General features: G+C 40.3%; 1 protein-coding gene across 1 annotated transcript in view; it reads left to right on the top strand.

The window, feature by feature from the left end:
• THSD7B (thrombospondin type 1 domain containing 7B) overlaps positions 1-23,539 on the top strand; it is a gene marked incomplete at its 3' end in the record, with an annotated part of 241,747 nt that overhangs the window by 25,790 nt on the left and 192,418 nt on the right. Inside the window, exon 2 of the mRNA XM_079539376.1 lies at positions 20,935-21,694. Within this exon, the coding sequence (XP_079395502.1) occupies positions 20,935-21,694 (760 nt within the window). The remainder of the gene's footprint in view (positions 1-20,934; positions 21,695-23,539) is intronic.

Genomic DNA, 23,539 nt, shown 5'->3' with positions numbered 1-23,539 from the left:
GAACAGTGACTCATCTGTTTCAAATTGCTGCTTTGTTTGCACATTTATAAATTCAGTGTTTGTGTAATGTGGATTGTTAAAGAAATACACTTGACTTCTCTGTGTATTTCAGTGTTCCATGGAAATGTGTTAACAAATGGCATTTGGTGATTTTTTTGCTGATCATTCAGTTCAGGGAAGGGAAAGCAACCGCATCTAATAAAGGGAACTGGTTGTACTTCAACTTGAAATCAATGACAAAAGTTTCCTGACTGCTTAAAGGGAGGTAATGTTGGGCTGCGGTATTAGCCTGGAAAAGCTGTAACTATGCGTGCTGAATCTGACATATTTATATCAAAATCCAGTTTTCTTATCTAATTGACTAAAATCATAAGAAGAATCTTAATATTCTCTTCTCCTTAGGTCTTATCTCTTGTTCTTTCCCATCAGCATCACTATAATTTCCCAAATTGTTCGACCTCTCTTCCCCTTATCTACAGCTAAAGTACGTAGAAGTTCTTCAGCACTGTTTTTATGGGCCCCATTGTAATATTTTGTTCTCTTACTCATTTTCATTTTGTCTTTGAGTCACTGTAATAATGAACGTTATAGAAAATGCTTCAATAGCAACATAAGCCATCGAGTTCAAAGATGTAAACAGATTGAAGTTGTACCCACTGCCTGCTTTACCTACTCTGCCAACATGCTATTTTACACCAGACTTTGAAAATCATTTAGTTGATTGATATAGCAATAAAAAGACCTTTAATAGCAACCAAGATAAAAAGCTTTGCCTAACACCCTTTGTCATGTAATAATGATTCTTGCAGGATTTCCAGACGTTCTTAAATGATGAAACCATAACACAGAAAAATGCTGTTTGACAAAAATTTGCACTTTGAAGATTTCTTATAGGATGAGAAGACCAGTGGAAAAAAAAAAAAAAAAGCCCTCAAAGGTTCCTATTTCCTCTTGTGACATCTGTGATTGGAAGAGAATTTGGAATCAAGTGAAATCAGAAGGAAAATGAGCATAAAGTGTGTTGTCTCTTTTTTGGAATAGAGTGATTTTCCACTTCATAGTGTCTATTTTACTACTTTTTATTAAGAGCAACTTTGATAGTTATTTCAGGCATTTATAAAAGTTGGGCAGCAATCAAAGGATCAGACAATGTTTTGTGACTTCCTTATTTGGATTTATTATAACTCTACACCTAGTTGAATGCTACAGATTGGTCTGAGTTTACTTTTTTGGGAATTGCATCCCTGTAACCGAGGGCAAATTTCCAGCTGAGAGGTAATTGTTCCCTTGGCAGAGAAAGGGGAATCCCTCATGCCTCTGTTCTGCACCTGATTCAGAGAGGAGAGGATGCAGCAAAGCCAGTGGTAAACCTCATGTGGTTTTGTGTTTTTAGCAAGTGTTTACTTGGAGGAAACAAGAAGTGTGCAGTGTTGATAACGGGCAAAGGGGAAAAGGGAAGGAAGGCAGGAAGGCAAAATGTTACATCCTTCTTTCAGCTGAGGGAATTGGGCACAGAAAATTGAGAAGTTTGCATGGCTGAAGTTTATTTTGAGGCAGGCAGGAACATTCCCGACCTTTTTTTCCCTAGATCTTCAGTTAAAGTGAGCTGCTTGGCACTCTGCACTAAAGTGCATTTTATGGACAAGACCAAGGAAGGGGTTTGAGTTACTGAGTGTGTCCAATGAACACGTATGTTGTGCAAAAATATTGAATAGATAGGTGGCTTAAGAGATCATGCATATAAAGGAGAAAGAATTGATTTAAGCTGGTAAGCCAAGGATTTTGCTATTCTGGTGCATCCAGTTGGCTTTGGTTGGTATAAGAAGAATGCAAGATATGGTTAGTAGTAGTACTTAGAAACACTAGGATTTTAGTGCCTTTTTTTTGAGGGGCAAAGAGACACAAAGCAGGATTGCCAGGGAAGAACTGAGGGTAAAATATGTGAGAGCTTAGTACTTGGGCTGGATGGAGAGCAGAGGGATGGCTGAGATGAAAATCGTTTTGAAATCCAGACCTGAGGTGACCTGTTGCATGGGTCTCTGCCGGTAACTCACAGGGGAAGACGAAGGCAATACATGAAGGCATGTGTGTGCTTTCACTTTTGGACCCAATTTCATATCTTTAGTCTTTTCCTGTCTATTCCCATGAATCTTGTCAGTTTTCAGGGTGTTGTGGCCCAGTAGAGCATTTCAGCATTTACTTTCCAGGGATAGCTAAAGGCTTAAAAACATCTCAGGTAATTAATAATGTATGCCTCCTCATAAGCACCGAGTTTATGCTCCTTAGGCCTACAAAATATTTAAAAAATTCTCCCCTAAATTGGAAGTGACTTAGAGATACAGATTCATATAGAAACAGCCAAAAAAAACAGGGCTGTTCAGAAAGCCTGGCTCCGGCCTCATCTTTGTGTTGATGAAACAGTTTCTCTGGGAGGAGGTCTGAGGATGGGCACACCTGGTGCTGTTGGCTGCTGGAGAAGCCATCAGTGGCTGATGCTCAAGATCAGCAGGGGCTCCTCGTGTGGGGCCCCTTGCACATGTGAGTACCACCCATCACATCAGCTTTAGCGCTTTGCTGTTACAGAAGGAGCTGAAGTATAGAAGTGTCTTTAGGTCGTGCCACTTAAATAAGGACGAGTTATGTGTGATTGCTCCTCCTTATGGGTCTGCATTCTCCTGGAAGCCAGTTCAAAGAAAATATGTGAAATCAGTGCTGTGAAATTGCAGGGCAATAGTAAGATGCAAATTCCTGAGTATCTCTGTTGGACATTTAGACATAATATTCTGCCTTTTGAGAACACTGGTTCGTTTTGGTTTGTAAACCAGCCACTAATACGAGGTGATAAAGTGATTTCCATTTCATAGGGAACAAGTTATTTGCCCAAATGTGGACTTGAAGAAACTGTTCCTTTTGAACTTCTGTTCGTGGAATTGCATATCAGACCAGAAGGAAAATGCCTGAGGTGCTAATATTTAATTGGCATTGAGTCATACTGCTGGCATAGAATTTCCTTTTCTTTTCTATCCTAAAAATATAGAACAAATATATCTAAGCATTACAGTGACTTTGACAGGCATTGAATCAGACTGTATAGTGTTCCATTTTGGGATGAAGCAGTGTTCTGTTTTGGCACCAATCATTAAGCAAAAAAAGTTCCTCACCTGCCATTAAAGTATCTGCCAAGCAGAATTACCTGATATGTGATACATTAACTTTGAGAGTGTCAGTTTTCTTTCTGGATCTTTGGTGTGTATATGTATAATATTGCTAATACTTCAATGCTGAAATATTTTAATAATTAAATAGGATTATGATTTGTTGCAGTTCATAGTTGGCAAGTACAATTAACAGCAAAACAGTGGTTGCTCCAGAGGCTGCTACAATTAGAGGGATGCTACTGGCTGCTTCAAATAAATTGCCAAGCAGAGGCAATACTGATTTATTAACAGAAGTCTTTGCTTCTCATGTGCTTTCTCAGACAAGCAGAACTATTTGAAATTAACGTTTACTCTGTATAGCATAACATTTACTCTGCATATTGCAAACTGCAGCGAGCTGCTATTAAGAAAAACTGAGGTGCCTGCTCGTGGGTGTCCAGCAGGTCTGGGGAGGATCAGCACCACTGCCTTGAGCTGAGGGCCATTGATCCAAGATATGACTTCAATACCCTCTTCAAAGAACAAAAATTAGAATCAGGGAACGTATAATTTAAAGAGAACTGGCTCCATTTTATCCCGTTCCCACCTGTGCTGTGTCTTTGGCTCAAGAAATCCTTGGGCTTGGCAGTCTTAACTTGTGCTCTGGGAGGATGCTGAGCTCTGTGGATAGAGCAATGGGGAGAAAGTCTGTGCCGTTTGGGAGTTAGCACTGTAGATGGGGAATTGTTGCTGTTTCAGTTCTTAAATTGTCACTGGAAAACAGGATTAGAAGAGGATGGATTTCTCTAAGCCTCAGGAGAAAAGCTATCACTGTGGAATATTGACACAAGAGGAAACGCGTATCTTCTGTACTATTAGGTATACTTAGGAAAACAGTTCACTGTCAGTCACAGTTTACAGTTAGGAAATTTCTGTAATTCACTGGAGCAGTCTCAGGAAGGCATTTTGTGTTGGAGTGAACCTGTTCCCACTCTGCTTTTCCGCTGGCTCCTTGGTTTCCACCAGACACTTTAAGGCTGCAAAGCTGTCTGTGCCCCAGGAATGCTCTGCCCACAGTCTGGCTGTCCTGAGTCTCTGGTGTCAAATCTGTGCCAGTAGTAAAGCAGAAGCATGCTGTTTTGTACACCAGCTGGTGTATGTTCTCCTGATGGCTTTTTCTTCCTACATAGTCAATTTTCTAAGGTCTGTGTTTGTTCTGCTGTTGGTGCTGAGGAAAGGTAAGATATCTTCCTCAGAACTGGTATTTTTCAGTTAGTTTCTCTCCAAGCTTTGGCATTTCAGCTCCTGGACTTCGCTCAATGGAACTACAAAATGATTAAGAAGATGACAGTGGTGTAAGCAGTAGTGGAATTTTGTCTCTGTTGTTTGGAAACATCTGTGTACAGTGTACACTGACTTACTAAAGATTTATTTCTCAAAATTCTGTATTTTTGGAACAGCATAATATTATCTTGCTTAAATGCAAGATGTTAAATCAAAAGACACTCCAAAGGGAGCAAATGCAACTGCAACAGTGTGGCAGGGATAAGATATTCTCGAAGTGATTACTCAGGTTCTCAGGGGAAACTGGAGGGGATCTATGAAATGGGAAATAAATCACATTCTGGCTGCCATCAGTGTGCTATATATTACTTTTCTTAAGCAGGTCTTGGGGTAAAAAGCATAGTAAGCCCTGAAAGGCTCTTGTCTGGGCAGAAAAAGAGAAGGATAACAATAGAGTGAGAATGACAGGATTGGAACAGAATAATTTGTTGTACCAGCTGAGAGGTGGAGGTAAGAGGTATTCAAAAATGTATAAAAGAACAGGATAAGATGTATGTTCATAGAATCCATTCAGGTATGCTTTTTATTGCTTTTACCCTCCAATCTTCGTGTTAATACCTTTGGGTGAAGGAACAAATAATTATTTGTGTTGTGAAGAAATGGTTTTTTAGGCTCATTTTAATAGGAAGTGTCACAGTGTTGCGAGAGAAAAAGGATTAGAGGTGTTGTGCTAACGTGGCTGGGAAGCAGACGATAGCAGAGAGCTGTTTTGAGAATGGGAGATTTCATCCAGGAGGAGGAAAAAGCTGCATAACCTGTTCCCCAAAGAGGCGGATATCTGGGGAGCTAGGAGGGGAGTCTGGAGACCAGCACTTGCTGCTACTTCTAACAGCTGCTGATTGTTTTAACTCAGATATTAACAAAAAATCTATTGAAACATTCATGCAGTTTGTTTTAATTTGTATTTTGGAATAATTGCTGCAAACTGGTAGGTTCCCTTTTGGTTATGAGCTCTCATATTTTCATATCTCTCCCTTGAGATTTTAATTGCATTAAGAAATGATTGGCCTTAATAAACTTCTACAGCCTGTAATAATTATAATCAAATAAGATATCCACATATAAAGCATAAAATTATGCTGAAGCAAATGCTTCCTTGATCATTAATTAGTGAACTATCATTGTTGCAAAGGGTAGTCATTTTGTTCTCTTCAGGATGAAGTCAGACCACTGTAGTCTCAAATATGCAGTATATTTTTATTCCAGTTATTATTGCATTAGGAAGTACATTTCAACATGTATTTGTGTACTATCTGCATATATATTTTTTTACTTTTCATGTATGAAGATGCTTTCAGTAAGTACGTTTAGTTCTTTTATTAAGGCTGTTATTATATAGTGCTCTAGGAAACAGGTAAATGAATGGGACTGCTGTCATTGAAAGGTAGAGAACTGAGCAACAGTTCAGGTGGTGCGTAAGGGCGATAGAAGTTTGGCATAAGCAGTACTTGTGGAAACCATATAGAGTTCTTGCTGATATTTTGTAAAGAGAAGGAGCTGATGTCCAGTGGCAGACTGTGGCAGCATAGGGCGATGAAGTGATAGGAAGAGAACGGCAAACGTAAGAGGACTGAGCCCAAAAAGACTGTCAAGGGTTGGGCCACCATATTTGACAGTCTGGATTGCCACCTCCTCTGAAACAAGGCAGAATAATGGAGGCTTTGCAGCTAGTGATGCCTGGGGACCAATTGGAGTTCTACCAACGTGAGTTTTGTAACATAAAATACAAGTTTAACAACTGTGTGCTTCCTATTTCTGGAGCCTTTGGAGAAGTAGTGGAACCACAGAAAGCAAATGTGGAGGGGCTGGTGGGCTCATCCCTTGTGCTCTCGGAAGGTGCTGCCACCGAGGCTGTTTGTTGCAAGCACAGCTTTATTTACAAAGAATGCCATCGAGATCTAAAGATGAGGAGCATCACTTATACCAAGTTATCGTTATCTAATGGTAGATGATTTTTGTGTGCAGTATCAAGATAGGATGTGACATTTTTGTCTTATGGTAGCCTCCCTCTAGTTAAGTGGGCATCACGGCTGTCTGAGTTGCACGAAGGCTTTGATTCCTAAATCCTATAAAGTGGATTTAGGTCCCAGTTTCCCTTTTATTGATTAAAAAGTTAAATTTAATTGCTTATGTAGTCTCTCTTTCTATTTTACTCATTTTATCAGTGAAATACAGGCCCACATCTTTGACTTCAAACAGTTCTATTTACATAATCATCACATTTACCATTCTTCCTCTCAGTTTACTTATTGGTTGAGCTTGCCTGCCTGCCATGTGATCTGACCACAATGGCTAACAACTCCTTGGTGATAATTTACATTATTATTGTAATATGGATTAAGCATCATTTGGAAGTGAGTCCGAGTCAATACCAATTTTTTTCCTGTGACATCTTAAAAGAAATTACTTAACAGGCTGATACCCATTTAGAAATTCAGAGGCATTCCTTAAAATGTTTCTTGGCAAACTGGAGTTTTTCAGTGAAACTCAGCAGCTGGTTTAGCAGGCAGAATGTAGGGGATAGGGTTAGGGGACGAGCAGAGCAGGGATGTGTACTGTCTGATCATTGTGAATTGTTGCTAGCACTGCAGTGACCAGAATGTGTCCCTGTCTTCTGCACTGGGAGGTGATGCCTTGTACTTGTGTCCATTGACTGTGGGCTGGGAGTCCTGTTGCTGGTACCCCCTGGGCTGAGATCATGGATGTTGCAGCTCAAATATTTGCCTTGGACAAGTGTTTTTTCTCCTTGATCTAGCAAGTGCATGTGGAGGACAGACAACAAACAAAAAAGGATAAAAAAGTAATGTTTTCTTCTATTTATTCTGCCTGCCCATCCAATTCATTTGGCTGGGACTTGAATTCCCTCAAGAAAGGAAATACAAAAGATTTTACAGGAAGAACCAGCAGTTCTTTACCCCTGGGGCAAAGGATATGCACCATGATCAGTAACCACCCAGCTTGTATCAGTGTGACTGGCACCTGCTGACTGGTTATAGCAGTGCAACTGTTGAGTATTGTAATTCATTAGGGTCTGATGACATGTGGTTGTTACTACTGTATGCTGCTTTCATGTATTCTTGATGCTGAATTAATATTTTAATGTAGTTTATATAAACAGTTTAATTATGACTGCATGATATAGCAGTCTTTTAAAGTGGCTATAAAATGGGCTTCTGAGCTCATCTAAAACTTTTAATGGGGAAAATCCGTTTGCCCATAAATTATAAATTTTAAAAACCTTACAGACATGTTAGATGGATTTATTCACGTCTGAAACTTGAGAAGAGTTTTATATAGCAGTAACCTAAGGAAGAGTTTATAAAGTGCTCTCCTCAATCTGGTCAGTGAGGATGAGATCCTCTGTCTTGTTTCATTACAGCAGTGGTAGGACTTTGGACTGAGGTTGCAGAGATGAAAATACACAGAGCTGCGTTGACTGTGGAAGAGAGTCCATCCTTCATAAAATTTTAAGTGGGTGTTTGTAGAGGTAAATTCTTTCTTCCCTGTCTTTGCAGGGCTTGTCCTTTTGTTATGTAAATTTCCTTTGGATAGACTCCCAGTCACTGAGGGAGGTTTTCAAAATGCAGAGATGCCTGCTATCTTTTCTAGGATATATTTTTCTGTGGGGCTGCCTGTTGGCCTTTCTTCACTCGTGATTTAAGCAGATACTTTTTCTTGGATATGCTTTCCTAAGGTCCGTAGTGGAAAAGATGTACTTAATATCCTCAGTGCTTCAGGAATGGGATCAACCAAGCATCCTCACAATTGGTTGAGTTGGTCCTCTGCCTGATAAGTCTCATCCCATATTCCCACTTGTATAATTTGTACTTTCTATAATCAGATTTCAATCACTGCTAACTAATTGCTACCTTAATTTATGATATAACATGTTAAAAATGCCTTATGTGGCCAGGTTCAGAGAGGAGGACATTGAAGGAATATCATGGTGGGCATGTGGAGCAGGCTGCCTGGTGAAAAATAAGTTGGCAGCAAAGCTTTTATTATGCTTAAAATCTTGTTTGAGAAAAGGAGGAAGCACACCTTAGGTACAGCATAACCGATTAATTATTCTTAGCATAATTGAACTCCTAAGAGTCTAATCATTATTAGTCCAGCTCTAATTGTTTCAGAAAAAGAATAATAATGCAGGTAAAACTGTAATGCAAACACTTCTTGGTTTCTACTCATTTTCTTGGCACTGTGTTCATCCTGCTCTGCAGGGACCCAAGGTTTCATCCTGGTGCTGTTGGTCTGTCAGCATCCTAAGCCTTTCCCCAGGAGGAACGCAATGCTCGTGTGGAGGGCTTCTCACTGGGACCTACATGGGGTTCATTTTCATTTACACCTTTTGTCTTTCTCTTTCACACCTCTATTTACAATATAAGATCTCTTTTTACTATGTTAGATTATTATTATTTTGTTCCTGAAAGCAGTTTTGTCCAGCTCCAGGTGTCTGTTTCTGTAACTGAACACTAGTGAGTTAGCTGTAGCTGTGGCCTGTCTCTAGTCTTACTGTGTCTGCATACTGCCTGGTGGGAAGCTACTTCTTGGTCTGGTAGAAGCTGATTTCATATGAAAATACATAATGCTGTCATGTGGCATTTGGCATTATCAGAGGAATATCCTTTGTGTGGCAGCAACCATTATAACAGATATATTGAGAGGGAAGAAAATGTGGATTGTGTAATAATTACTAACGTGTGCTTACGTGTCTTAAAGCTTAACGTAGGAAAGCATTTAGCTTACCTGTCAAAACTGCTCAGTTTACCTGCCAAAACTGTTTTACTGGTTTAAATTAGTGTGCTTTGGAGAATGTGAAGATAGTACAGTGAAATGGCTTGGGAAGAGTGATGGAGCAATAAACCTAACTGGTCTAATTGATGGAGCTGTTTGAGACCTTGAGGTAGGAGAATGTATGATAGACCTGCCCTTCTTGCCCTTTCTTCTTCAGGGACTGAAGTAGCAACAGCTTACTTTTCCTATACAAGTTCTACTGTAAGAAAAGATTGCATGTGATTTTTTTAAATGCTTCCTGAGAACAGTATATATCCTTAAAAAAAAAAAAAGTTACTTTTTAAGTTTTAAAAACACTTGAAGATTTTGCATATTATTAGCCATGTGCTTGCATTGCGCTATGCTTTTGGGAGGCTACTTTTCATCTCTACAATAATATCAAGGTCTGATGTAAACTGAAAGTCGTTCTTGATCACCTGAGAAAGAAATGAGGTCATTTAAGGCTGATTTTTGAAGATGGTGAATATCTTGGATATCTCTAGTGAGGGTGGTGAGACACTGGAACAGGTTGCCCAGTATGGATGTCTCCTCCCTGGAAGCACTCAAGGCCAGGCTGGATGAGGCTGTGAACAACCTGGTCTAGAGGGAGGTGTCCCTGCCTATAGCAGGGAATTGGAACTAGGTGGTCTTAAAGGTCCCTTTCAACCCAAACCATTCTGTGATTCTATCTTACATTTCTGAACTTCAGATAGGATAGACTGTAAAATGTCCAACCTCCCCTTTCTTCATTGATTTTGCTATTCAGCCAGTCATTTTGATTTTTATGTATAAAATATGTGGCTTGCTGTTAAAAGGATTTCAAATCAAATTGGCTTTATTTACTTCAAAGTATTCTGAATAATGTTTATTGTGGGAATCATAAGAAAGGAACAGACATTTCTAATAGAAGAGTATTTCCAAGTGGCTTGATTGAATTAAAGAACTCCCACTGGACTGAAAGCTCAAATAATAGCAGTTATTTTAGTGTCTTTAGTGGAATGGCAGATTTTTCTTATTTGGCAGAACAACCACATTTATAAACAGCAGTGCATTGTCCATCAATTGAGGAGGCAGAGAGCTTTTTTACTGCAGTAGTTTATGGATGGATGTGCCATCTTTGCTGTAAAATTTTATTTTGGGAAATCTGCTTGGGGAGCAAATTGAGAGGCAGGTTTCTTTCCGGAGGAGGGCAGGAAGACCAGTCTGTTTCTCCAGAAGGCTCTGCCTCTATTGGTTGTCTTGCTATAGTGATGCCAGATCTCCATGTGCTGGCTAGTAAGCTGGATGGAAATTCTTATTCATAAAGAAGGAGCAAATCAGAAACCCCTCTGAAATATGCACTTAACAGCAAAGTTACACGTGTGTGCATACATTCTCTTTGTTTTATTAAATAAGTTATGGATTATTCTTCTTAATCCAACGTGTTTTAAAATAGTAAGCAAAAAAAAAAAAAAGTATTTTCCTTGGCTTATCTTTTCTCCCCTGTGATCATTTTGGAGCTTCAGGACACAGCTGTGTAAAGGTCCATTTATCATAGCTTCTCCCTTACATAAAATATCCTTCTGGATGTGGGGCTCTCTCCTTTTGTTAAAGCCTTGTGGCTTCAGCATCTTCTGCCAATATTTGGTAACCAGTGGGATTTTAGGTGTGTGTTGTGTTGAACCTAGGTGTGACCTGGATTGAACTGAAAGCAGCTTGAGGCAGGAATAGCTTTTTATCTTCTTGAATCATATTTGAACTTGTGGTCTCTTTTGAAGCGTGCTGAAATTAATAACCACTACATTTTCTTGACAATACTGGTGAAGATAATGTGGGATTTCTGTTATTCTGTCCTGTTTTTTTTTTTTTTTTTTTTTTTTTTTTAATCATTTCGCAGTTACAATGAGGATGATGAAGGAACTTCACCGAGAAATGATATTTTAAAACATTAACTTTGCTGTCTTGGTGACACAGTGGAACAGAGGTGATTACCAGCTCTGATGCTTAATTTAAAAGAGACTAAACACTTGTACTTGGCCCCTGTGTATAAAGGTGAACTTGAGGCACACTCAGTCTGTTTCATGGGCAGTTCTGGCAGTAGTGCCAATATTGGCTTTATTCTGCAGGATAAATGCTGAGTTTGTATATTCACTCAGGGCTGCAAGAAGAACTCTTTCCAGTTGCATTTTCATGCAAATATCTTTATTTGCAGTGTAAAAAATTAGAACAATTAGGTACTCTTGTGTAAATTAGTAGCTGTGTTTATAAATATCACTGCAATTGAAAGCAGGAGAAGTACCAGATGTGTAATTACATTAGCACAGATATTCTACAGAAAGCTGCTTCTGTGAAACAGGAACAAGCTTAATGTGAAAATCTTTGCTTTTGAGAGCATGCATGCTATGCACATCATTAACCTGTTAATTAGATCTGTTAAGGGCTACACTTGTTAAGCCTTGTTAAATGATTGCTTATGTTTAAGACCGTTTGTTTCTAAACATCCTTGGTTAAAAAGGGTGGGCTAATCTTGAAAAAGCGAATGCTTAAGTTTGGATGCTCACCAAAGTCACCCTCAAGGTGTGTGTTCTCAGGTATTTCATCACCTAGAAGGAGCTGGCTTTTGCCTTGTGCTGAAATTTCTGAAAACTTGGGTAAAGGCTGTTAGACTTCCAGGGATAGCTGAACACTATTCAGAAATGTGTAACTACCACGAATTCAGAACTGGCAAAGCATCTGCCAAAAGGCAGTGAAGATCTGCCTGTATTACAGAGCTGACCTGAATAATTTGGTACATGATTTGAATAATTCACCTTTAGAACTGAAGTTCTATTTCAGATTTTGTTATTTTAGCAATACAGGTATTGAAAATCAACCCAAACCCACCAACAGCCTTTCTCTTTTCCTGTATGCATTTATTCCCATCCTGGGAAGTGGTTTAGCATTCTGCCTGCTGCATTGTTCACTTATAAGGCTTGGGCTTTTGCTAATCCACTGACACAGATTTATGCCCAGAACTGCCCTACTGTCTCCTCTGTTTGTACTTACAGTATTGCTGGTTTTTGCCCTGGGGAATCTAGCTTAACTGGAAAAGAAAACAACAACAACAAAACCCCCCACAAAATTAAGAAACACAGAAACAAACAAAGTATAGCTCTGTATGTTGTAATGCTTTATTGCTCTGTATCGTTGTGGCTTTTGTTGTTCTCTTTTGGGAGAATATATTGGGAGGTTTGTGTGCAGAGAAGCACTGCAGGAGGTGGGCTGTTCCTCTGGGCTGGCTGTAGCTGTGCGCCACGTCCTGCTCTCCGGGAGCACAACATCTATAATGTGCTGGTTTGAAAAAACACAGCAAGAAAACAAAAAAACCCACCAAACTGGCTCAAAAGCCCTGCAGGGTAATGAGTCTTTGTAAGATCATAGAATCAAAGAATGGCTTGGGTTGGAAAGTACCTCAGGGATCGTCTAGTTTCATCCTGCCATGGGTAGAGTTGCCAACCACTAATTCAGACACGAGGTTAGGTTGCCCAGCACCCCATCCAGCCTTGCACACCTCCAGTCTGGCAGTGCCTTGCTGTCACTCAGCTGCGGATGCAGTTGTTTGGAACTTGGGGAACGCAGCCCCCAGACAGGAAGGACATGTGTCTTTCTGATGTACCTACCTAGATATGCTGTGCTTGCTTGTAGTTTCTGTGATTCTTGTCACCAGATTCCCAAGATTTTTCTAGTCCTAACACCTGTGAATCAGAATGAGGTGATGTGATCCTGTTTTCTGAGTGCAAACTCAAGTAGTTTAGTTATTCTGTTCTCCTGGACCTTGCAATCAAGAAGCTGAATTTGTGACGTGATAGGAAACCACTTCAGCTTGTAAAATAACGCCTTTCTCTCCCTCTCTTTTTAATTTTTTTTTCAGAATTGACTTTTCCTGGATTTCATTACTTACAGTGCAGTGGTGTTTGGCTGTCACTCTTCCCCAAAGTCCTGAAGTAAAAATCACTTCAATCTTAAAGCCCTTCATCCTGGCTTTACGGTGTATGGAAACGTAAGCTCTTTGGCCCTCTCAGATTGATTGGAGGCTGCTCAGAGTTCAGCCCTTCTTCCTGACAGCAGCCTCTGCTTAGGAGAGCCGTTGGATGAGCAGATTGATTTACTGCTGGAGAGCACATCATTCTGAAACTTTGGTGTGCCTGCTAACGTTGTGTATTCCTGCACTTTTCTACGTATGGCGTTTTTCTGAAATAGGCTTTTTTTTTCCCCCGGAAGCTGACAGCTCCAAACAGAGTGTACAGAGTCAGGTAGATTTAATAATGATTAACTGAAAGTGGATAATTAAATGAGGACTGCAAATAAAAAATGAAAAAGGCCCGCTAGAAAGCAGTGTGCGTAGTTCTACAATGGCCTCTGTCCAGCTTTTATAAAACTGGTTGTGCACATTAGTAACACATTTCCCATGAACTGCTTACGCTGTCTGTCGCCTGGGATTGCTGTTATAGTGCTGTCCATCTTTGCAGAAATACTGATTAGTACCAGCGTGAGCAGCATGGGAAATCCAGCCAGTTGGATTACTATTCTGTAATGCTTATTAAGAAAAGTGACTGTGTGGCCCATGCATTTGGGAAGGTCTTTCTGTGTAGAAGCAGATCTCAACAGATCCTATTCAGGTTACATTTACAAATACTTTCATGTCATAAAAGGAATTGCTTTGCATAGTTTTGAGTTTCAACTGTCTGTAATGCAGCAGTGCAATGCTTTAACAGTATAGACAGCACTATTCATAGCTGTAACCTGTTGGTAGCATCTATATATTGTTTTTATAGTGCACTTAAATTTGTAAACATTATGACCTCATCTCTTAATATCAGCTACTATCAAGACAAGAAATCTGCTTTCTCAGACCTGTCTGGCATATTTAGAGGGTACTACAGACATGTTTTACAATCTGCAGGTTGGTTTTTATTTATTTATTTATTTTAATTTTAAACTGAGAGGTGAAAGAAAAGAATATTTTTCCCTGAGCTGTCTCTGAGATGGGGACACATGATTGAGTAACTCAGCTAATGCAGTTTACATTAATGCTTAATATTGAGAAAGCCCTGCCTGCAAGTGTCAAGGGGTTAGTAAATCATTGCATTTTCATAAACAACAGTGTTCCCTAGATTGTGCTGCAGAATGTCTTGCTTGCTGGAGTGTGTCTTGAGTGTTACCGCATGTGGATAATATGGTAAAAACCTGAAATGTAAAATTGGAACAAACTGCTGCATGGCTGTGAGTCACTGAACTTCGCTTTCATTCAGGTCTGAAGTGGGATGAGTAACTGAGATGCCTAATTACTTGTTTGTGTAGGTCATGAAAATGGAAAAAAGTGCTGCAAATGGTTAGAATTAATCACAGGAATCAGGAATTTTATCTGCCATGCCTGATATATTGCAAATAGTGTAATAGACTTTTGTATAGCCTCTCTCATACAAATGATAGCAGAAAGTATTTTGCTGTACTGCTATTAATAATAAGTAGCAAAATAATTGAGATAAATGCAGAGGAGGAAAAAAAGCTGAACTTTGTCTGAAGTGTGACAGTAAATGCAGAGTAGACATACAGGAGGTCGCTTCTGAAAAGCAGAGGAATAGGCAGATATGCTAAAAATGGCTTTTCTTAGAATCATGAAGGTTGGAAAAGACCTCTCAGATCCCCAAGTCCAACCCCAGCCCACCCCACCACGCACACTGAGCACAGCCCTCAGTGCCACATCTCCACAGCTCCTGAAACGCTCCAGGGACGGTGACTCCACCACCTCCCAGGGCAGCCTCTGCCACTGCATCGCTGCTCATTCTGACTGGTATGTTACTTTGATATACTTTGTCGCATAAAATGGCTGAACTGCTCAAATCTGGTGTCTTTGACTCCATATAGAGCTGGTATTTGAGATTTCAGTCTTGTCTTCGTGCGAGGAAGGATGCAGTTGGACTGAATGCACTGACATAGAGCACAGGATATGTGTTATGTGTTCATCAGCACAGTTAATAAGACACTTGTTCAAATCATTAGAAATATTTTTTGTGGCTTTTTATCAAATGTCTTTGTATCATACCTAGAAGGAATTTATTGGTAAGTATGTGGTAGTTCATATAATCTTTAACAGTTTGATCCATAAAAAAACAAACATGCGTCTAAGTCTCATTAAAAATTACATATATCTCATAAAAAATCTGAAAATTTACATGAACCCATTTAAAAAATTTGGTTTCAATGCTTTTAGAAATAAAGCTCAGATGTTCTGTTTTGTTTTTGTTTTTTTTTTTTTCTTCTCAGAGTCACAAAATGAGTCGCAGTTTTCTACTTCTTGTACACATGATCTGGTGGAGGGATGCTAGAATTACATCCTGAGTAGCTCTATTACATTTCATGCAGAAGTGTTCAATTCAAGCGTACACTGCAGTGATCTACTGGGGGTTGTGATCACATCTGGTGGAGTTATTCCTCAGCCAGGCATTAATGACATCATAATTCTGTTTTGATTTAGGGGGGGGCTCTTTGTCTACACTAAGACTTATTAGATTCTCTTTAAGTACTGCTTTTAAATTTGATACTTGAAGTAAAAGCTGGGGTAAAAAAGTAAACAAAAGATGTGGAGGACTATGCCAACGATAGCCCATTCGTTTTTGTCAGAGTTGTTTCAATCTTTTATATATCAGATGCAACTTGGAATGTATCTATAATGCATTTGAAAGAAATTGCTAACCCAGTATTCTATTTAACTGATTGCTAATCTAATCTTAAATTTGCAAATTAGTGCAGAGCTACAGGGACAGAATAATTGTAGAAGATGCTTATTGAATGAATTTTCAGATGGTGAAATGGTTGCAATTAAGCTAAATGTCATATTAAACAGAGCATAATTATTGTAGCAGTCCTTACTAAGCAATAACATACTTGTTAAGCAACTCTTATTGGGTTATCTATTTGAGATTTGATATTTAATGGTGTTTCATTCTGTCTGTAATACGTAATTATTGACTGAATAGCCTGCTTGCCTTACGCTTTTGTGACCTCTGTGTCAAAGAGCAGATGTCACTGTACCCATTCAAACATAATTATTGCATAATTGTAGGTGGCTCTAGCAGGCAGGAAAAGCAAATCAGTGCCTGCTATATCAAATAAACACTCGTTTGCAGTGCTATATTGCTTGCTTCTAACTGGATTAGGGATGCTTCTTGGGCTAATTATATGGTTATCTTTATGGTGGATAGAAGATGGCAAACAGAACAAGGTGTAGGTTTTCTTTATTAGGCTGAATTTATGAATTGCTTTCACCCCATAGTGCCATAGATGTCTTGTAAGAGATAGTGAGATGTCTACTTCATTGTGTGACTTCTCATTTTTATCAATAGTGATTTGGTAGACTTACTCTTCAGACTAAGGGATTTGTGGCATTTTTTTTTTTTTTTTTTTTTTTTTTTTACTGAAAAACATTTTTTTTTTTTGGCACTGCAGTAAGTCCTGTTGAACAATCACTGATTTTATTGGATAATTCTTTGTGGAATGTTACTAGATTCCAGGTTGGAACAAACAGTTCACAGTCATCTGGTTGAACCTCCTGCTCAGAGCAGGGCCAGGATGGAATTTACACCAGGCACCTCAGGTTTTGAGGTCTTGGGAACCTCTAAGGAACCTATGTGACCAGTGTGCTAAAGTGCTTGTCATCTTGTTAAATCCTCCAGTGTACTTCCAGGACCATCCAGTTTGGTGCCAGCCTTTGCTTCAAAGGGACTTTGGTAAATTATTAGCAGAAGAGCTTGATTATAGTCTTAAGAACTGGCTTCAGGGGCATTTTTCACTTCGATGGCATAAATTCCACGTAGCTTCCCTGAGATGGCATTCATAGAACATAGTCATTGGCCACACATGTCACTGACCATCTACTTCTTTCTTACTGCAATTGGGTGTCTGTGGTCCCTTTCTATGGATTCTCCTGCCTTCTGGAAACTGCTGCATCTCAGACATCTTTGTTTCAGTTTTCAACTTCTCTTGCACATTTGCCTGCTTGAATTCAGAGATCTTTGCTCCAGAAGTGTCCATCTAGGACACTTTCTGTTTCAGTGGCGGCATGAGACAGTGTGTTCATCTATTTTATCTTTATCTCTGTGTACTTTCATAGACTGATCAGCATGAAATAGATTTTATTTTATTTAGCTCTCTGATTTAACATCAGTGTCCTCCCAGCTGGGAGCTGTAATGCATCTTTTAAAAGTTCTACATTTTGATGCGTTAAGTTCTAGTGGGTGTTCAATAAAATATTGTTCGTACCATTATTCACGTTCTGCTGAGATGCTTCTTTTAATTGACTCATTTATTTTAAGGAAGGTGCAAGTTTACATAGCCGCTCTAAAAAAAATAGTCAAATACTAAGTAAAAAGCAGGCTGTTGTCTGGAAAGTATTTGTGTCCCTCTCCTCAGATAAGCTACTGAACAGGACATCTGACTAAGAAGTGAAACACTGTGGATAAGTTTAACTACTACGTCCTGAAGTGATCATTGGAAGTGAAAAATTCTATCATAGCAGATTTGCATCTGATTTGCCACCCTTATTTTTTTCTTTCTTTCTTTTGGTATGCGAAGAGTGGTCTAATAGGCTACATTTTTAGTGTGTTTGCCAGGGAGTAATCGCAAATTGTGATTTGTCTAATGATAATGCAATTGCTCGTGAGTCCTTTCTTTTATTTGTAATTTTTCACTCTAAATTCACATCTGACATTAAATAACGGCCAATTCTTTCCAAGGCTTCTGCTGCATCTCTGTCGTCTTGTTAATGTCAGAGCTGGTAAATCTGCAGCTATTAAATAGAGTGGTTCATGAAGTACTGAAGAGATGAGTTCTACAGAGCAGTCAAAGAGCAGCGGTAGGTTTGGTGAGCTGAATTTGGCTAATCCTCTTCTTAACAGTGGCCTTTTATTATTCTACGGGGATTTCAGTGGTACCTTGATATATAAAGTATGAATTTAAAGTCTTCCTGTCCTAAGAATTAAGTAGTAAATCCTAAATTGGTGTAGTGTGTTCCAAGCAATCCATGACAAAAAAAAAAAAAAGCCAACAAAACAGTTATGCACTAAGTTGAAGTGAAACAAAATTGGTTATGAATTTTTGCTTTAAAAATGAAGTGCTGAAAAAATAATCTTTGCCTGTACAGAAAATTCCAAAAAATGAAATTGCCGTTGTTAAACTGCTTCAGAAAAGTAAGGACTGAAATAAGCTCATGGTGCAGTTGCATTGTGTTGCCTCGTCTTTGTAGTGGTTACTTTCCTCTATTAATCAAAACCAATTAGTGTTGAATTTCAGCTATTATTTTTTTGTAAGATGCAGCATATTCATAATCCAATGTCTGTTTTTGAATCGTGTTGATATTTTATTGGAATAGCCTTTTAAATGAAGGTGACATATCAAGAATGAGCTTTTAAAAAAGGCCATTTCATGTAATTGAACTAAACATAAAATTCCTTTTTTTTTTTTTTTTTTTTTTGAATCTTCAGGTTTTTAAGCTCATTTAATTATATAGAAAGTCACAACTATAACTAACATTAATTCATATAGTACAGTTTGTGAAGTACAGTGTAGTTTGCTGCTGTGTTTTCCCATTCAAGTCGTGTCCTCGTCTTGCAATGTTATCTTTTGGTGTGAAATACAGGAGGTATAAAAGGGGCAAAGATTTTTCACGTAGCCTGAAGACTGGATACATCAAAAGCTGCAGCTGTCTAGATCCTGGTGACTCTGAAAACCCTTCTTGCCTGCTGCCTGTTGACCACAGGAGGAGGTGACAGTCTAAGGGTAGGGTTGCAGTCATAGCCTGGAGGATGAGGAAGGGAGAGCAGCCATGAAAGAGACGACTCCTGGGTCTCTGCTTTGTAAGTGCAGCCTTTGGGCAGTGAGATGCTGGCAAGAAATGGTGAAAAGGAAGGTGGTGGTATCACTGCCCACCTGCCTGGACAGTCTGCACTCCACATGTGCTCCCAAACCTCCCTGCTGTTGAGGAGAGGCGGCTCTGAGGAGCTCAGAGGAGCTGCTGCACTGATCTGATCACTGTGTATGAGCTTGCGAATGGGGATGCCAGAGAAAGATCAGCAGTGATAGCTCAGTGGGACTCTTCAAGTCTGTATTTAGGTCACTGATCTCACCCAATTTTCCTGTGCAGATGCTTGGGATGTGTAGTGGAAGAAACTGGCTATATCCTAACTGTTTACTTCACCTCTTATTGATGATGGAAAGGACATTGTTTATTCATGCATTTGCACAATATCACGGCCTTGGCTCTAGGAGAGTCACTACTCTACCCATATAGGAAGAACAACAGGTTTACTTTCAGGAACATCGTCAGCTGGATGAAATACATAGGATTATAATTGCAGCCATTATGGGAGCTGTTCTGGATCTTATGTTCTTGTTTTCTTAGTGTAAGCTTATAACTGATTCCGATAGTTTTAAAATCAATTTTGGAAAACTTAACCAGAGTAGCATTTCTTGATATAAATTGACCTATTTGTTGTAAGTTCATTTTCTGCCTTGAGAAAAATACAAAAGGCAGGGTTATTGCCGTGTACTTTCAAGCATAGATTACATATGTAGTTTTCTTACCAAGTGAAATGGTTCTGTTAAGTTGTTCTGGAAAGTTTTTAAACTTAGGATTGAGATGAGACTCTCTTGAGACATGATCATCAAAATCCTTTTAATATGCTAAGATTTGGCCTTAGTGCTTTCCGCTACCTTTTCTTCTCATTCTAAAAGCAATTTTGTACTTTACAGCCCTTAGATTGTTTTGTGGACTTGGTGGATTTTGTGGAATAATATTTTTAGAGAAAAATCTTTCTGCTTAGCCTTGTCTCATTTACATTCACTTAGAAATCTTTAAATAACATTCGTATAGTTATATATGTATGTTCATGTGCTCTGGAACTAAAAATGGGATTGCTGGGTTTAATTTTGATTCCATTTCTCTTGCCAAATGACCAGCTAAAGCCCCACCTGTAGTGTCACGTACTGCAAATGGAGACACCTTGCTCCAGGTAATTCCCTGACTAATGCAGAAGGTGAGGGACCTGTTTTGCTGTATGGGGCTCTGTTCACAAATCAGCACCCTGCAGGACCCACCGTGCACCATCACGTAACTTCACTTCCTACATTTTCAGGTCCTTATAAGAGCATACTCTTATCCCTGTTGTATTTATCTGCACCACTTTATCACCGCGGACAATAATTCAGCTGCTTCCCAGAGCAGTTTATTCCACAGACTAATTGTCCTATTAAGAATGTTTTCCCCTTATCTAACTTGACTTTCTCCTCCTATTAGATTATTGTTCCTTTACGATCGTTTTTATATGCATTTGTACAAGCGGAATTAAATATTCATATTTCCTCAGGCTTTGGGTGCATTTCCCTGTTGCAGAAGCATGTCTGGTTTGCCTTTAATTTGAGACATTGTGGGGCCAATGGGAAGTGGCATTTTTTTTCCAGGTTTCAGGAACCAAATATTGGACCCATGTGGATACATGGGAAAGAGGAGTGACATGTGGGCCTTTGGAGACATTTCATAGAATGGCTTGGATTGGAGGGGACCTTAAAGACCAAGTGGCATTTACTTGGTTTTAGAGATGAGATGATAGTTATTCGTTGTTTAATGGGTGCTGGAATGTGATTTTGCCACATCCCTCTTTTGCAGGTCACTGGGGCCGATGTGTGGGTGACTGCGGTTCCGGGGGCACGCGAAGCCGGGCTGTTTGGTGCACCCACACCGAGGGCTGGACGTCCCACCACGCCAACTGCGACCAGCAGGAGAAGCCCGAAAGCCAGCGGCGGTGCTTCAAGGTCTGCGACTGGCACTTGGAGCTGTTTGAGTGGGAGGTTTCGGGATGGGGACCCTGCGTGCCCGGCGGTGAGGCTGGACCCTGTGTGATGGCGCAGCACGGTCTGCAGCGCCGCAGCGCCCGCTGTCTTCAGAAGCTGGACAGGAGTGTGGTGGCCGCTGAGATCTGTGAGCACCTGGCTCCGCAGCCACCCCTGGAGCAGGCCTGCCTGGTGCCGTGCCCACGGGACTGCATTGTCACAGACTTCTCCTCCTGGTCCCAGTGTGGCGGGGGTTGCAGCAATAGCTTGCGGCACCGGACCCGTGCCGTCATTGCTCCTCCTCTCTATGGGGGTGCCCCGTGCCCCAACCTGACAGAATCGCAGACCTGTGCTGCTGCCGCCTGTCCCTTGGGCGAGGAGGAGCACACCTACAGCCTCAAGGTGGGACCTTGGGGAGAGTGCAGGCTGCCCCGCCGTGAGGATGCCTCGTTGGATTTGGGGGAGGACTCTGGAGAACTGAGCGCGTCGTGGCTGGAAAGCCACAAGGCACAGCACCGTCCCCACATGGCGCAGGTGGGCTACCAGACCAGGACGGTCAGCTGCGTGCGGAGCGATGGCAGGCACGCCGTGCTGAGGTAAGGGCGCTTCCACATCTCTGCTTTTATTTCCTTTCTTTCACGAGTCGCCACTTTGCACAGCCTAATGCACTCACCTTCTTGAGTTTTAAATGCAAATTTTTATGCGTTTTCTTTACAGGCTGCTTTTTGATTTAATTCCCTGCTTGTGAAGCTAGCAGCTGAATATTTTGCATACTTGTATGGCTTGTGGCTGTTTAATTCATTTTATGTTTTTAATATTTCTCTTCTGGTTTTGTTTTGTGGAAACCTCAAGGAAGTGGAGGTATGCGTATATCACCTCTTACTGGGGAGGTGCTGAGCATGGAAGGGTTCTACTCTCAACCACCTACTGCATGTACTTGGCTGGAGAAGCTTAACTTCAACTGCTTCGTTCCTACAGATCAACACTGAATAAAACAAGAAGTTTAAGCCTGACGAGTTTGGCCCTGTGAATTTGCTAGAAGATATTTCTTGGCCAGATAGATCAGTGAGCAAAGCTATGGTTGTCTTCTGCTTATTAGGAGCCTTCATGTTTGCGATGTTTCTGGTGCCAGTATAAGATCTGTGACTTGCATGTATTTCTTTGACAGCAGTTGTTGATTTCTATCCTCATGTGCTTTATTTAACAATTTCCCTTGGTCTGTGCAGGTCGCTTTTCTGTAATTCAGATGTGAAGGTTACAATAATGTACAGCAAATAATGGAAGGATTTATTCTCTGCATTCCTCGCATTTAAATTCGAACAATCTGAGCTCTGCCATTTGACTTCAGATTGAATTTGAGTGGATGCCGGGAGCTATAGATTACTGAGGAATTGATTAAATTCTGAGAAAGTCAGAAGCCAGATTTTTGAAGAACTTCACCTGCCCATTTTTTCCACCATTATTAGGAGTTGTTGAAAAATCAATGACCTCTGTGAAGGAGGAGAGAAAGGAATGTCTTGACTTCAACAAGGACAAGTGCAGGGTCCTGCACGTGGGGAGGATTAACCTCAGGCATCGATATGGACTTGGGGTTGATGTGCTGGGAAGCAGCTCTGGGCAGAAGGATCAGGGAGAAGACCTGATGGACACCGTGTTGCCTATGAAACAGCAGTGCGCCCTTGTGCACAGTGGTATCCTGGGGTGCATTAGGAAGGGCATTGACAGCAGACCGAGGGAGGGGTTACTCCAGAGGTCCTTTTGAACCTCAATTACTCCGTGATTCTGTGAAAAATGCTGCTCCTGAATTTTGCAGAAATCAGCTATTATCATTATCTATGCCTGCGCAAGTTCAAATTGGAGAGATAAGGGGTTATTTTCTGTCCGATGCTCTACCCCTGCTAATGTCGGTAGTTATTTTGCACATGTACTGAGATGAAAATAAACATTCTAGCCATTTTCTTACCTCCTCCCATTACATCTGTAGGAAGGTAAATATTTTTTATCTCTTGGAAGAATGTCAAGATTTGTGAACTGTTGTAGCAGTTTCTAAGACTCATTACTTGTATCTAAATGTATGCTGATTCTAAATACACAGATTTTATATTCACGTAGCTGCTTGACTTTAATGGAGTTACTTGTGATTTATGTCACTGTGGGACCTGCAGCAGGTTTATGTATGTGCCATGTGGTAGCTGCTTTTCTGGCCATTATGTCTCATTCTTTGTCAGAGGCTCTGGATGGGGAATCCTGGCTTGTTTTAAGATTTTCTCTCTCTTCCCTCACACTCTCACTGGCACTTTTGCTGTAGGAATGGGGATTGGAAGCCACTGTTCATACTTTGCTCTTCGCTTCACTGCTGTGTAATCCATTGAATTTCTGGATGATCGCACAGAAGGTCACAGATGGTTTAGTTCTGTTGTTTCTACCTGGGGTCAAGCTGT

Source organism: Tetrao urogallus (assembly GCF_951394365.1).
Source record: "Tetrao urogallus genome assembly, chromosome: 8".
Classification (NCBI taxonomy): domain Eukaryota; kingdom Metazoa; phylum Chordata; class Aves; order Galliformes; family Phasianidae; genus Tetrao; species Tetrao urogallus.
This window is presented reverse-complemented; position numbering and strand designations above follow the sequence as displayed.